This window comes from Prionailurus viverrinus, chromosome B4, assembly GCF_022837055.1.
Source record: "Prionailurus viverrinus isolate Anna chromosome B4, UM_Priviv_1.0, whole genome shotgun sequence".
Taxonomy (NCBI): domain Eukaryota; kingdom Metazoa; phylum Chordata; class Mammalia; order Carnivora; family Felidae; genus Prionailurus; species Prionailurus viverrinus.
In genome coordinates this window covers 50734946-50750758 of record NC_062567.1, presented here as the reverse complement: position 1 = coordinate 50750758, position 15813 = coordinate 50734946, and the positions used below count along the sequence as shown (strand labels likewise).

At 36.5% G+C, this 15813-nt stretch overlaps 1 protein-coding gene across 2 annotated transcripts in view; it reads right to left on the bottom strand.

Moving 5' to 3' along the window:
- PDE3A (phosphodiesterase 3A) overlaps positions 1-15813 on the bottom strand; it is a 311245-nt gene that overhangs the window by 24265 nt on the left and 271167 nt on the right. For both annotated transcript variants that reach the window (XM_047866450.1, XM_047866451.1), the window contains exons 7-10: positions 13118-13203; positions 9910-10064; positions 8159-8296; positions 2013-2124 (exon numbers count right to left, since the gene is read on the bottom strand). In XM_047866450.1, the coding sequence (XP_047722406.1) occupies positions 2013-2124; positions 8159-8296; positions 9910-10064; positions 13118-13203 (491 nt within the window). The remainder of the gene's footprint in view (positions 1-2012; positions 2125-8158; positions 8297-9909; positions 10065-13117; positions 13204-15813) is intronic.

Genomic DNA, 15813 nt, shown 5'->3' with positions numbered 1-15813 from the left:
TTTTTCATTTAGGTATGGGTTTATTTAGATAGAGCTATTAGAAACATAGTTCTCCAGGAATATGTATTAAAGTTAAGGACACATAAAACAAATTTTTATGTAGCATAATTATAATTAATGATAAACAAAACTTTTAATAAATATCTATATTAGTTGAAATTTACAACACAACCATATGCAAAGAATTACTATTGAAAAGTGATCACCAATCAAGCTAAAACTTTCCTGTGAGAAGATATCAGTGAATTCCCTTTATGGAAAGTGTCTGGGACCCCTAATAGAATAGGCAGGTTTATAATAAACAAATTCTTTTCACATGGAATGAAGAACCCACTCTTTCAGGGAAAAAAATCCATTCACTTGTAAAATAAAAACTATAAGCATGAATAATAAAATTTAGACTCTGGAAACTTCTTTATACATTTAAATACTAGTCAACTTTCCCTACGATTTAATGACACACTGCCTAGAGAAAAGTTAGTAGTTATTATATCAATTTGTACTCCCTGGACTTGGCTATCACTGATTATGTTACTAAAATATATTTGGAAATACAGCAATTTGTAAATTTAGTCTGGTGACTAGCTGTTGAAAAATCAGTAACACTTATGTCAATCACTGGCATCCAACCAGGGGAGCCCTGGGAAAATGGTATTAAGAAAGCAAAGCTTATCTTGAGATCCTTTCAACTACTCCTTTTTCATATTTCTCTCTCAATTTCCATGGCCCTATTGGCCAGACCTTCCCAAGGGGACCAGTGTTCTTAAGTTCCTCTTTCCTCTACACCCACTGTCCTGTTTTGCCTGCATTTGGGTCCCATATTCTCCAACAAATCTCATTGTGGATCCAATTCTTCATTCTCTTTTCCTATCACATGCCATTAGGTGTGCATTTTTGTTCCAATCAGATGGCATTTTGAAAAACAGTATGTTAATAATGGATCACTAGTTTAATGTCTGGAAATACCTGAACTTTATTTGTCTGCATGGAATTTTTATTTAACTTCAGCTCTTTGCAACTAGAAAAAGACATGGGATTCTAAAGTCTAAGGTGTATAAAAGAAAATTTAAAACTTAAAACTTAGAACATGATTTGAACAACACGTTTCTAAGACATGCCTCAACCAATATATGATGCCTATTTCTCTTGTTGTATGCCATTTATTTTCTAAAAGTACCACGTGATTTCTGCACATTTTCACAATTTCTATGACTGGGTTTTTGGACATTTTCTTCCATTCCATATATTTTGTAGCATTTAGGATGATGTTCAGATGAAACCTGCAATGCTCCATATTGGAAATTTAACATCTTCCCTCTGTTCTATTTTGCATTATTATAAATCACAAACTATGCTCATAATATTTAAAGTTCACAAACATGAATACTTGGTTCACAAAATCTTCCTTTGGTCTTCACATTTATCTGATTTTAAAGGCTTCTAATAATTTCTTTGCAACCACTCAGGAGTGCCTCTTGTGTATTTTATTAATTATACCATCACCCACCTGTCCCTCAACACCCAGGCAGGTTTTTGTTATATTCAAGAATATCAAGAGTTAATGTTTTAACTCTGCAGATGCCAGAACAAAAGTTGAACTCACCCAATAAAAGGAGTACGTAATAAAATGAGCAATAAATTTAACATTTAATTATTTGTGGGGCACACACTTAAATGTCTTACTAGGTGAAGGCACTAGTATAACTCCTTTAGAATTATTACCTCATTTTACCCTCATAACAATCCTACAAAGCAGATATTATGATCCCCATTTCACAGATTGAGAAATGAGGCATGCAGAGGTTAAGTAAGACCCATGGTCTTCCACAGCTGATAAATGTAGGGGCTGGGATTCTGAAACAGGCTATTCTCTCCTAATCACTATAGCATGTGGCCACACACTGTTTTTACCATGAGGAATTCTCTGCTAGCTGCTAACAATTCAATATCTCACTACCCACAGAAAATTTGACAGATTTTAAAGTGTTATTTCACAAATAACTTATACTTACAAGGAATTTCCCTGTATCCGATCTCCAAAGCATGAAAATAATTCATAAATTCCCTAACTGGAATTTTGAAAGCTTCAAAGAGGCCCATGTCTTCAAAAAGTCTGTATGATACCTATAAGCAGAAGCACAAGCTTTATAAAACACCAAATAATTCATAGCTAGTAGAGACACCTATTGGGAATAATAAGTCAAGTAACTATTGAGGAACTTTGTGTGTCTAGCCCTTGCAGTCCCTGACCACAAGGGGTACTTAATCTGTTTTTAAATGTTGGGATATGCAACCAAGAAAACAACCAACTCAAACAACAGTATATACACTGCAGAAACATACCAAGGCAATCAATTGTGTGTGATATCAACTGCTAGGCAACACTACTTCCTAAATTGCTGACTGCAAAGTGCATAACATAAGCACTAACAAATGAGAAAAGGCTTTAATTTGACTAATGTTTATTGAAAAAGAAATTCCAGAGGATAAAGGATTCATAGCTGTACCTTAGAGAAGGGGAAAGAATTATGAGACAGAAAAAGGGTTACCTTGACTAAATGTACAGAGAAACCAATTTATTCTACTGCAGTATAAATGCCATCTAAATTATTTTTTTCTCACATGTCTTCTCTTTCTCCTCCAAATATCTATTCTCCTTTCAGTTGCATTCACAGCTCTGGCAACTCAAAGTCAGTGAATACCTTTGCATGCAATTGGCATATTTGACAGGCAAATGATGGAGAAAAAAATGATAAAGGCACAGGCGGTAATGGGGAGAGAAATGGTTATTCACATGGCAGAATGGAGGACAGCACCATTTCAAGTGGCCTTACTTCGTATCTGTACAAAGGTACAGAGTTGGTTATAACTCAGGAGACCTTATGAAAGAATTATTCATCATTTTTATTATCTGCATCTCTTCTTAAAATTGTCTTGAGACTGTTAAAAACTGAGAACAAACTGAGGGTTGATGGGGGGTGGGAGGGAGGGGAGGGTGGGTGATGGGTATTGAGGAGGGCACCTTTTGGGATGAGCACTGGGTGTTGTATGGAAACCAATTTGACAATAAATTTCATATATTAAAAAAAATTGTCTTGAAATATTTCTTCCAAAGCTTTGATATAGTTTCATAAATTCCTATCTTTTGTCATTTGACTTTAAATTTATTTAAACTTATTTAAAGTCAATGACATTCCATTTTGAAGCTTATTTAATTTGAGAGAGAGAGAGAGAGAGAGAGAGAGAGAGAGAGAGAAAGAGAGAAAGACAGTGGGTGAGAGGGGGAGGAGCAGAGAGAGAGGGAGACAGAGAATCCCAAGCAGGCTCCATGCTGTCAGAGCAGAGCCTGATGAGGGGCTTGAACCCATTTACCATGAGATCTTGACCCGAGCTGCAATCAAGAGTCGGATGCTAATCCAACTGAGCCACCCAGGTGCCCCTCAATGATATTCCTTTAATTATGTACTCAGTGTTTAACATATGTGTGTGTGTGTATATATATCTCTAAAGGAATTTCTATCTAAAATGAAACAGAAGGATATAAAACAAAAAAAAAATCACACACATATGCTGTCAGAAAAATACAATTTAAAGACAGACTGATTTCCCATAAATGATTGATTTACAAAAAAAGTGGTAACACTGGAATTTTCTTAAGTGATAGGTAGTTGATCAAGAGTTGCCTCGTTATCAACCTTGGGAAGTTGTACTTATGGTTTCCAGAGGCGTGAACAAGGAATGGTCAGGGTCGGCCTGGTCTCACAAAATAAACTGACTTGAGCTTTGTTTGTATGACTGCACTGGTTTCGTCTGCTTGAGGAATTTTCAAACCTGGTCCCATTTGTTTTTTATTTTAACAGTCTCTAATTGAACTATCCCCTTTTTACATTTCCTGCCCATAGATAACAGCCCACCCCAAACCCTCAAGGGACTCATGATAGTTTGCTATAGTTTGCATATCCAAAATCGCAGTATGCCTGTTATTCCTGAATAAACTCATCTTTTTGACAATTTTGAGCTTGCCTCGGTTTACTTCTTTAGGCTGGCATAACTAAAAAGGAGAGTTATTCATTCAGCATATATCTATTGAGCCCTTACCACGTTCCAGACAATTTTCTGCATATGAGGCATATATACAGGTAAACAAAACAAAGATCTCTTCCTTCAGGGAGCTTACGGTATAGCAGGGAAGGGAAGTAAACAGCAGATATAATAAGGTATACACTATGACAAAAGGTAGTAAGTAATATGTAAAAAAAAAGGGGGGGGAGGGGAGCAGGGGTGGAGGACTGAGAATACCAGAGAAGCTATGGAATTTGCTTTTTTAAGTATGGTGGTTAGAGCAGACATATCCAAGGTGACATTTGAGTAAAAAATTGAAGGATATGTAGACTGAAGTACACGGATATCTGAGAAAAGAGTTTTTCATACAGAGAAAAAGGCCTGTGCAAAGGCCCTGAGGTATGCTTGCTGTGCTCAAGAAAGAGCAAGAAGGCCAGCATGGCTAAAACAGAATGAATGAGGACAGGAGTAGAATTTATGTTAGTAACAGCAGAGTGGGATTGGGCAGGATGCAATATTGGGGGTTTGACAGCTAGACTGACCATTGTAAGATTTTTACTCTAAGTGAGGTAGGGAAACCCTGGAAGAGATTAGAGCAGGGAAGTAACTTTATTTGACTTCTGTTTTAAAAGCATCACCGTAGCTGCTGTTGGAAACAGATTACACCCTAGGTACATCAACTTCTATATGCTTTTCTCCACTCTGAATGGAAAATACATTGAGGTTTTACCCTTTTTGTTTGGAACATAACATCCACACCTCCTCTCTTTAAAAATGCAACAGAAAGTGAAGTTAAGGTTTCTGTAATATTTCAGGCTGTTTTTTTTAAGTTAGCTCCTCCTTACTACTGCTTTAGTCTGTATATGAGTTCTCGCTTATAAATACCTAAAGGGCTTAACTATGCATGTTACTTCAGGGACCTGTCCGAGATCACACAGCTGACATTTTCAGAACCAAAATTCAAGCCAAGCCTTTTTTGGCTCCAAATTTTGTGCTCTAAATTGTGTTAGATCCTACCACTGGTATGTGAAAAGCAATGTTTTTAAGATTGCAAATAACTAAAGTTTCCCATTACTCTCTTAAACATTTGAAAGATGAATTGAAAAAATTAAGACAACAGGATATCTTAGAGTATGGTTTTAAAATAGAAGAATTTTCACTAAGATGCCATTACAAATCAACCACTAATAATTTACACTACAAATACAGATTCCATTAACCAGGTAAATACTGGTAACTGGAAAAAGCAAGCACTCTTCTGAAATCTGAACCATGCCCTTTTAAATTTGTTAAAGTAAATATGATAGTCATCAAAAAGGCAGTCAGTATATTGAGACTGAAAAGTCATTTCCATTGCACATATGTCTCTTTAAAAATCTTTTGAAGTGAGATTTTTTCTGTGTAGTTTCAGCCAAAAGGTGATTTCTCGGAATGTTCAAGTTAATTCATTTCAGCTGTCCCAAAAGTCTTACTAGGGTAAAAAAAAAAAATATGCCTTTCACACAGTGAAAATTTCATGATTTTGTGCTTATAAACTCCAATCAAAGAAAAAAAATCCCATAAAGTTCTACTCAGCAAGACAAATAAAACTGCATTTTCTCAAAGTTCAATGTTTTGTAAACCGGAAAGACAAAATAGTGACGTACTAAGGATCATGTAGTTATGTATTTATTTTTGAAAGATGACTGGGAAAAAAAAAACATTAGCGAATTTTACTGCAATCTAATTGTTCATTACATCTAATTTTTCCATTGTGTACTCCTATCCAGGACTCTTACAAAACATTTTGTGGCAAAGCTGGTCAAGGGTCACATTCCCACCCCTTGTTCCCAGAAATTAAAGGGGAGCTAGGTACTTGGAACAGTATTTGCTATACTGTCACTGTAGCTAAGAAACCAACTACTACAATAACCATTTTCCCACTGGCTCAAGCTCTCTGTTCCCAGTTTGAAGACAGAATAAGTGAATGTTTTATGAGGGGCTGAGAAACAGCTGAAGGTAAACAAAAGTCAATAGTATGGATTTCCTGGGGCACCTGAGTGGCTCAGTCATTTGAGCATCTGACTTTTGATTTCAGAGCAGGTCAGGTCATGATCTGATCTCATGGTTCCTGAGTTCGAGCCCCGGGCTCTGTACCGACAGTGCGGAACCTGCTTGGGATTCATTCATATTCATTCTCTCTCTCTCTCTCTCTCTCTCTCTCTCTGTCTGTCTGTCTCTCTCCCCCTCCCCTGCTCCCGCTCTCACTCTCTCTCTCTCAAACTGAATAAATAAACTTAAAAAAATAAGTATGGGTTTCAAATCACAGGTCCGATATTTACTATATAGCTAGATGAATGGGATATGCTGTTTTAAGCCTTGGTTTCCTCTTCTGAAAAACAGAGATTAAACAGAATACCTGCATCAACGTTACTGAGAGGATTAAATTGCAGAGCTTGGGGGAGTCTGTGACATACGTATCAAATACCAAACAATGTGAAAATGTTCTCTTCACAGGAAACACACTGCAGTGAAAGGGAAAGCAGAGTTCTGGGCCCACCGCCATCTCCTCTTGCTGTGCCATTCCAGGGGTATTTCCAGGTAAGATCCTTCCCTCAGAGGTGCAGTCTGCAAGGGGGTTCAGAAAGTGGGATACAAAATCTCCCAGGAGGAGTCCCGAGGTGTGAGGTGAAGGTGGACTGGATAAAAACAGCTGCCCTTAAAGCTGTCTTCACGATCACCTAGCATAAAAGAGGTTACTTAGCACTGAGGAGAAGGAAAGAGAGGAGAAAATGGGCCCACTAACTCGTAGGAAAGGTGCAAGGGCTGTCACCCTAGGTCTCACAGTGTTCATGGTTAGAAGACAGTTTAGCAGAGGCAACTACACGGTACACAGACCATATAATTATTTTGACCTTCATAAGCCATCAATCATTTTAGCACACTTTTCTGCGTAGGAAGTTGAACTGCCATTATTTTGACACATATCTAACTTCCCTACTAGTCCCTTTAAGGCACAGACCTACTTTTCCTTCTTGAAGACTAGCCTAGTACTTTGTATTTGTGGATCTGAAAAACAGAGGAAAGGCCCCTCTATCATCTTCCTTCAAACCTTCAGGGATCAGGAAACCTCACCCTGAAACTCCACACTTAAGATACTTGTTGAGAAGTCTGAAGAAAGCCTGTCTCTGATGCATGGAGTAGAAATCAGTATGACACGTGATTTCTCTTCTAGTGTTTTCCAGGGAAATGTTGGTGGCTCCAAAAATCTGGGTCTTGAATTCTACGTCTCATATTAATTTGGTGGTCCTTAGCATCTCTGCTGTGATATTTAGTCAATCTATGAGAACACACTTGAAGCATTTTACATAAGCTGATAAATATTATTGTATTAGCCCCTTTCATTGAGGGTGTGTTCTGAGAGGTGTTTGATAACAGAACAATTCCAGTGTTTTGTTTTGTTTTTTTCATTTATTGAGATCATACTCAAATTCTTAATTTCTGTGTTTTCTTTCTCCTTCAAGGACACAAATTTATATATTTTTTAATGTGGAAAGCCTTGAGAGTCGTCTAGCTTAAGGAAAATATACAAAAAGTCTTGTTAAGTAGCAATAGTTCATAGTCTATTTCTTGTGATACTTAATGGTGTCTTCTATATTAGAACAGAGAACTCTGATATGTTTCTCACAGCAATGGAAGGAAATGTGTTTCTGCACAATTTTAGGTCTTTTGGTAAGACCTAAACACTGAAATATTAAAAAAAAAATTAAAAACTAGTCATTGGAAAAAATTATGGACAATAAATTACTATTTATTATTAGGTAGCTTTCTTATCTTGAGGGCTTGTATCAGCTTTTATTTGTTTTGTCCCTGTTCCTCTCCACTGTCTTAAAAAACTACGTATTTTAATTGTACATTATGGTATTCACTCACTTGAAATTCCAACTTCTTTTGTTGACCCACTACCAAGGAATCTACAGAATGTGAGGTACTAAAATTTCCTTTCTCCACCTGAAGTCCACCACCAGTGTCAAGCATGTACAGAGCTTTAACCAACCAAGGAGTTTTTTTTTTTTTTTCCTACATTTAAAGTCACACGTATGAATGCATTCCTTACCTGGCTAAGAATACGGCCACATTTTCTTCCTATTTTTTCCACCAAATCAAAAATCGGAAAATTCCAAGTATTTAGCTGCTCCATAATTGAGTCCAAATTATCCATGACCAGAGGTTCAGGAGCAAGAACTGGTTTGTCCTATAATGAAGAAGAAAATATTTTAAGAACATGTAATTTTTTTCTACAAAGCAATTTGCGCTTTGTTCAACAACTGAGTTTACAAAAATAAAGGACTTAAAACTTCAGGGTGAATGAATGATCTTAAAAAAAAAAAAAGCAAGGTGAATAAGACATTGGTCCAAAAGTAAGGAGAGAAGGTCCTAATGCTGTTTCATACCATGAATTTTGCGTATTAGGTGCCTGCCTATTGCTGGTTCATATATGCCACAGAAAAAAATGGATGTTTCTTTCCTAATAGAACTGCTTTTCACCTACTATGGGATTCTTCAATAAAGACTAAAGGACTTTAGGATGCTCTGAAATTGTATATAAACTTATCTCTTTAGAAGTATATGTAAATTTTTCTGGGAGGGTTCCTGGTTTATATTGGACTTTCAAGAGAAACCCATGATGGGGGAGGAGTCAATCACCCCCTACTTGGCCAAATTTATATTATTGTTTCAAAATCAGCATTAATCCTATGATAACTGCCACATTTTTCACTATTTTTATTTAATTCATGTGATGTATGGTTTATAAAGAAACCCGCGCTAAAGAAATGTAAAGACATTTTACGGTATGTTCTAAATGAGGATATTCTTAAGAGTACATTTACCAAAAGGTAAAAGTAAAAAATGATAGTGAGGATTAGGAAACATGCAAATTACATTATCTGACAATCTCTTTAAATTAAAAGTATAAATGGTAACTCAGGTAAAATAAAAATGATAATAGCAACAATGGATAATTACATGACAGTGAACTATTTTCTACTATTTACTGCCTCCCCAAGATTAATCAGACTCAAATGTATGCTTTTATCTTCTTTAAAAGGATCTCTAGGGGCGCCTGGGTGGCGCAGTCGGTTAAGCGTCCGACTTCAGCCAGGTCACGATCTTGCGGTCCGTGAGTTCGAGCCCCGCGTCAGGCTCTGGGCTGATGGCTCGGAGCCTGGAGCCTGTTTCCGATTCTGTGTCTCCCTCTCTCTCTGCCCCTCCCCCGTTCATGCTCTGTCTCTCTCTGTCCCAAAAATAAAATAAAAACGTTGAAAAAAAAATTATAAAAAAAAAAAAAAAAAAGGATCTCTATAAACACCCCAGATCAGTCATCATTAAAGGATATTTGAACGGGTAGCAAGTGTCAGTATAAATCTAGCTTAATACAATAAGGAAAATAAATATTGGCATGCTTTCTAAATAAAGGAAGTGCTAGGAAAAAGTAGCAGAAGCCCTAAGACAACTAACATATTTCACTTTTACTGATGTTTATAAAATATTTTTTTATTGGATGAAATAATTTTTTTCTATGCACTTTTAGATTTACATTTTTAGATTCTAGGATTAAACACCTGTAATCACTTGTGGACATGAATATTTATGGTTTTAATCACTAAATAATAGAATCATTAAGAGATTGATATACTTGCATAAGGAAAACACATACTGACACACATAGGTATGGCTATAACACATGTGTGTTCCAAAAGAGATACATCTGTAAATCTAACGACTCAGGGATCCGTTTCTAAGTCAATTTCTGTAACAGAAGGCAATCTCTCAAGTAAATGAATGAGCACAGTGATATGGGGCTACCAGGAATATCATGGTCTCAGACGTGTAGGTGCCACAAGCCGAAGCTTTCCTTAGAGGCTCTCTCGGGCACTCGGTCTCATCTTCATTCTGTACAATATCACTGCTATCGCTGTTGTTATTGGTTTCATAATCAGAGGTAACTTGAGTAGTGTCATCTGCAATTACAAGAGAACAGATTATGATGAAACCTGCTAATGGAAAAAGGGGTCCTATGTGAGCGCATGTTCCTAAGCGAGTAGGGAAATAACTGCTTTCATGAGCTGACACACCAAGAAGGTGAGATCATGAAATGGAGAAAAGTACACATTTCTTAACCCAAGAAAATAGACAGAATTATGACCTGTGGTTTATATTATGCTCAGTAATTCCTCAGTAATAATATGTAGATCAGCAGTTTATACTTTTTACAAATCATACAACATTATGTTCCTTTTTCCTTTATGCATCCGCCAACACATTAAACCAGCAAGTAGCTGACAAAACACTAACTCCAGAATGGGCACATGGTAGAAGTTAGCTGACACCTGAGAACAAGGTGGTGTCTGTGGGACATGGCACAGTAGCATGTGCTGAAGGACTGGGGACATCTTGTGTGTCCAATCTCCATAGGAAGCTGTGGCTTTCCTCCTTAGATGCCTCCTTCCACTGTCTCCCATTTCAATCAGCACTAAACTATGCTAACCAGAGGCCCAATCAGGTAATGTGAACAGTCTGTAGAACATGCTTCTGGGGCAAAGACCTTGAAAGAACCTTCTCATGGCTGAACAAGTGCCTGAATGAAGTTTACTGTGTGAGTGGCCATGTGCTGGACAGCACCGAAAGCACCTTATTTGTACTAACGCCTTTAAACCTACACAATCCTGAGGCGGGTTTTACAGCACATCACTGCATTACTCATATCCTTACTTTGCAGAAAGGAAATGGAGGCACAAAAGGGATAAGTAAATGGCTTAAGGCACACAGCTGGTAAATTTTGCCGCATGACTTTGAACCCATGAAATCTGACCCAACGTCCTGTATTCTTTACTTTTGATAAAGCCTAGCTTTTTTTTTCTTTTATGGTTATTGCTAACATCCCTATGGAATCTTTGCTTTCTCCTAAGTCACAAATATATCTTCCTCTGTTTTCTTTCAGAACCTTTATTGTTTTAGCTTTTACATTTAGGTTTATGCTCCACCTCAGGACCATGTTTCATACGGTGTGCAGTAGGGGGTGAAATTCATTTTTTTTCCAACCCTCTTGGAATGCTCTGGCATCTTTGTTGAAAATTCAGTGACGGTGTAGACACGGGTCTAAATTGGGGCTTTCTGATCTATTCCATTTGACCTATTTGCTGATCCTTATTCCTGCGCCACACTATCTTGATTACTATAGTTTAAGTCTTGAAGTCAGGTAAAGTATTTCCTCTTTGTTCTCCCTTCTCAGATGCGTATATTCTAGTATTGTTGTATGCCATCATACCTTTACTATCTAATTTTTCTGAAGTTGTTAGCGAATAATGGCTTTTGTTAGGTAGACTATTGCAATCAGGGGTATCTTATAAGACTTTTCCAAGGACCTGTCTTTCTTCCATCTTTCTCATGAAGTTTGTTCTATGTTAGAATGAGACACAGCATGAAAATACAATAGACAAGTTTCAATCTCAGAATTTGTAGAAAAAATGAAGAACACTCAAAGGCCATAGTTCTACATGAGGCCACAAAGGAGATAAGAAACTACTACCCATATTCTATCAGACTCAGTAGAGTCAAAGAACATCAGGGACATAAGGAGGGGATATTCTGAGTCTTCAGAATGCTACAATATCACAGAGAATTCTCCTTTTGAATTTTTCTTGCCTGTGTCCCTTGACATATCTGCTGAAGCAGATAATCACGAACCATTCTTGCATACCTTTATCACCCTAAACTCTGTAGTTCAGAGAAGCCATTTTTTTCCTACCATGTAGATCTTCAGCACTAACAAAAGCAAGTCCCTAGATCTGCATCAATAAAAATAAAATAATAATTACTGTAGTGATGGCAGCAAACAGTGGGTCACTTACTTACAGTGGGTCACTTACTTACAGTGACCTAGATACTATTAAGTATTTTACTTGATTTTTTTAAGTTGAAGTATAGTTGACATAAAATACTGTGTTAGTGTCAGGTATACAAAATAGTGATTCAATAATTATATACATTATGCAGTGCTTACCATAAGTGTAGTTACTGTACAGTTATGATATTAGTGACAATATTCCCTTTGCTCTACCTTACATGCTCATGACTTATTTATTTTATAACTGGAAGTCTGCACCTCGTAATTCCCTTCACCTATTTTGCCCATCCCCTTACTCTATTCCATTCTGGCAATAACATTTTTTCCCTGTAGTTATGAGTTTGTTTCTGTTTGTTTGGTTTTCAGTTTCCACATATAAATGAAATCATGTGTTATTTGTCTTTCTCTGTCTGACTTATTTCACTTAGCATAATAGCCTCTAGGTCTACCCATGTTGTCACAAATGGCAAGATTTCATTATGTTTTTATGGCTGAGTAATATTCTGTCATGTGTTAGGTTGCTTCCATACCTTGGCTGTTGTAAATAATGCTGCAGTAAACATAGGAGTGCATATATCTTTTCAAATTAGTGTTTCCATTACATGTTTTAAGTCATTTAATTCTCACAACAATCCTGTCTGGTATGTACTATTATCATCCACATCCACAGATGAAGGAATTGAGTCACAGAGATTACAATACAAACTAGTAGACAGTGAAATAAAGGTAAAACCAGCCTTGAATGCCTGTGTTCTTTTAACCTGTCCATAACACTGCCTCAAGAAAAAGCCTTTTTACAAGCTTATAGTGATTCTCAGCCTGTAATGGAGATTTCCAGAGAGTTCCCTAAAAGGGATGACCCTTCAGTGTCCAAGATAATATGATATTTCTACATAGTTCTACACATTATATAAAATGACTTCTAGTTTTAAAAATACATACATTTGTGTATAGATATTGAAAACCATTTTGGATAGCTTTGCATCAAAATTTTACCCACGATTAGCTCTTAGGTAGTAGGACTATGGATGATTTTGTCTTCCTTCACTATCTTTTTAAATTTGTTATCTAAAAAATCAGAAATATATGTTACCTTTTTGATCAGAGGAAAAAAAAAAAAGTAAAGTGATTTCCATTTTAAGCAAAAGAATCCAAACAAAGAATTACCCATTCTGCTTGGTGTCCGAATGGTGGCACTGCTTCTCTCCAGGGGCACAGCAGCAGGGGTCCCTTGGGGATATGGCCTGCCACAGCTGAGAAATATTGGAACAGCTGTAAGTATATTCTTTCTTTTCAAAAAGTCACAGGCATACACCATCTATGTACACATGAAGGGCAATAATAATCAAATCTTTCTATCTTCCACTTATTTGATAGAAAACCTCATTTTGCTTTATATACAGATGCTGATATACTGTTTTCTTTTTTGTGAGAATGTCATCAATACAAATGATCAGAAACTCCACTCAACGCTCATCTTCCTCTATAATCTAGACCATAGTTGAGGTGAAACTACTGGCAAAATTGTTACGTTATTTAGAGAATCCTGGGATTGTCTGCTACCTATTTATAATAATGATTTTGGAGGTGCTGATGCACATTTAGTTAAAAAATATGTTTCCCAGTGGAATCCCTTTGTATCTGCTTAAAAGCCTCATTATTAGATTTATTTCTGTGGATTAAGAGACATTTTATGCCCAAGGAGCCCTTTAAGAAAAGATTGCATATGTGAAAATAGGATGCTAGTATGTTAACTTTTTGTCACAAAATAAAAATTATTTTTTTTTAATATTGACCAGTCACTGTTAAGGCCCTAAGGAAATGAAGAAAGTAGAGATACATTTTGATGAAGAGTGAATGTAAAACTGACTAGCACAGAACACTAATTGAGAAAAACAGGCCAAAGGGGTATGTTGTGAGTAACCTAGAAAAATGAAAATACTTGAGAGACTGGGCTCTTTAACAGAGGACTTTGGAGAATGTAGGACACTTACTTTCTCAACACTTTTGACTGTTTCATAAATTAAAAAGCAACCCCACAAATGGTTGGGCAAGTTTCTTCTCTTACTTATTTTGTTTAGAAACTCCATGGTTAGATTTTAAATCTGCCTTTTGCTTATGGGTTCTTTTCTTCTGCCTAATACTACAAATGGTCTTGGACGGTTTTGTTTGTTATTTAACCACAGATTATTCACTCTAAAAGGAAAAGAAATGAAATGGTTCATAATTTAATATATTAAATGTCTCATCACTTTTCTTTTCCCTGAATTGTGCTTAGATATGTGTTGTAGAGATAAGCATTTTTCTAGGTAGAGAATATTTTCATCCTAAGTAAATTTATTTTCAAGCCTTAAACGTAAGTGGAAAAGCGTCACATGTGAAATATTTCTAATTATGAAATCCCATCACTTTGATTTAGGGAATCAAAAGAAAATGACTGGACCAAAGTGGGGGAAAAAACAGATACAAATGATGGGCTTACACTCTTGGGTGACACTTGGTAGATGCCGGGTTTATTAGTTTTAAGAATTTTCATTGCAAGATAATACTTAAAAGGAACACTTAAATTAGTAGTCCAAATATACTACCTCTTATGCCAAAAAAATGGCTTGTTGCGTAGACATTACAGCAGCCAAAAGACGGATTCAATGCCAAACCCTTCGAGTTCAGCAGGGGAAACCACAATAATTAGTCGTGTGTTTCTGGAGCTCTCTGTGCCTACATGGGTGGTTGCCTTGAAGGCAATAATAGAACATGGTTTGAATTACAGATTTATAAAGCCCAAACAAATAAAAGACACACTACTGGATTTATAAACATTACTGAAAAAGCAGGCAGTGAAATTGTCTTGTTTTTCTCCAAAACCTCTTTTATAAAAATCCCATTAACATTCTTCCTGCTAAATTCACAAAAAATAGACTGTGAGGAGAAGAGCTGTGTGAGTGGTAGATCAGAACATCTCTGCTTTCTTTAGGCAACTTATTTCCCACAAGTCTGAAGCCCGCAGTGGGAGAGTCTCCCTAGAAATGCTGGAAGCAGATGTCCTTGATGGTGATTACTCCACTGAGCTTTGTCTTGGCTTAGGATGCATACCACAAAAACATGTTTCTTAAGGATGTTCCATCAAACACTAGCTCCATGGGAAATTACTGTGTGTTCACCTAAAGAAACTGGTTATGTGGTCAGATATATTCAGGAAATGCTAGATGAGACAAAAATCAAGAGGTTTCTTTTTGCAGGACTTCTCAGAGCTTTTAATAAAGTGATGTGTGTTGTGAATCGCTGAGGGAAATATATATGATAGGTCTGTTTTACCACAGATCATGCTTTGTGTGTGGGGAAGTGGGGGGAAAGATGGGATTCATATTCCACATAAATTATTTCATTAAAAAAGCTGTCATAGAGAGGGTAACAGAATAACTTTTGGATGGTAAAATAACTTTTTACTCTGACCCTGGACCAGGAAACTAACAAAAATGATTTCCCTTTAAAAATATTTGTAAAGAGAAAAGAATATAGTTTTTGAATAAATGATCAGAAAATGAAACGTGTGAATCTTAAATCTGGGTCTGTGAACCACCAGGTGATAGTAAACTATCAATATGTAAGTCGTTTATGCAAATGGTTACCCTCAGTAACCTTAGAAAAGAAATAACACTCTCATGATTATACTTAGTTTAAAAACACTCAACTCTTGTAGTTAAAAGAATACTGTAATGCTTTAAAACCAGTTCTTCAAGTTGAAGCTATTTCTAGAGAACAATAATATTACCATATCAGTAAGAAGAGGTATTTCCTTCTCAGGACAATGTTGGCAAAATAACTACTCTCACCATGCTAGGCCTTGTTTTCTTATCCTCTGT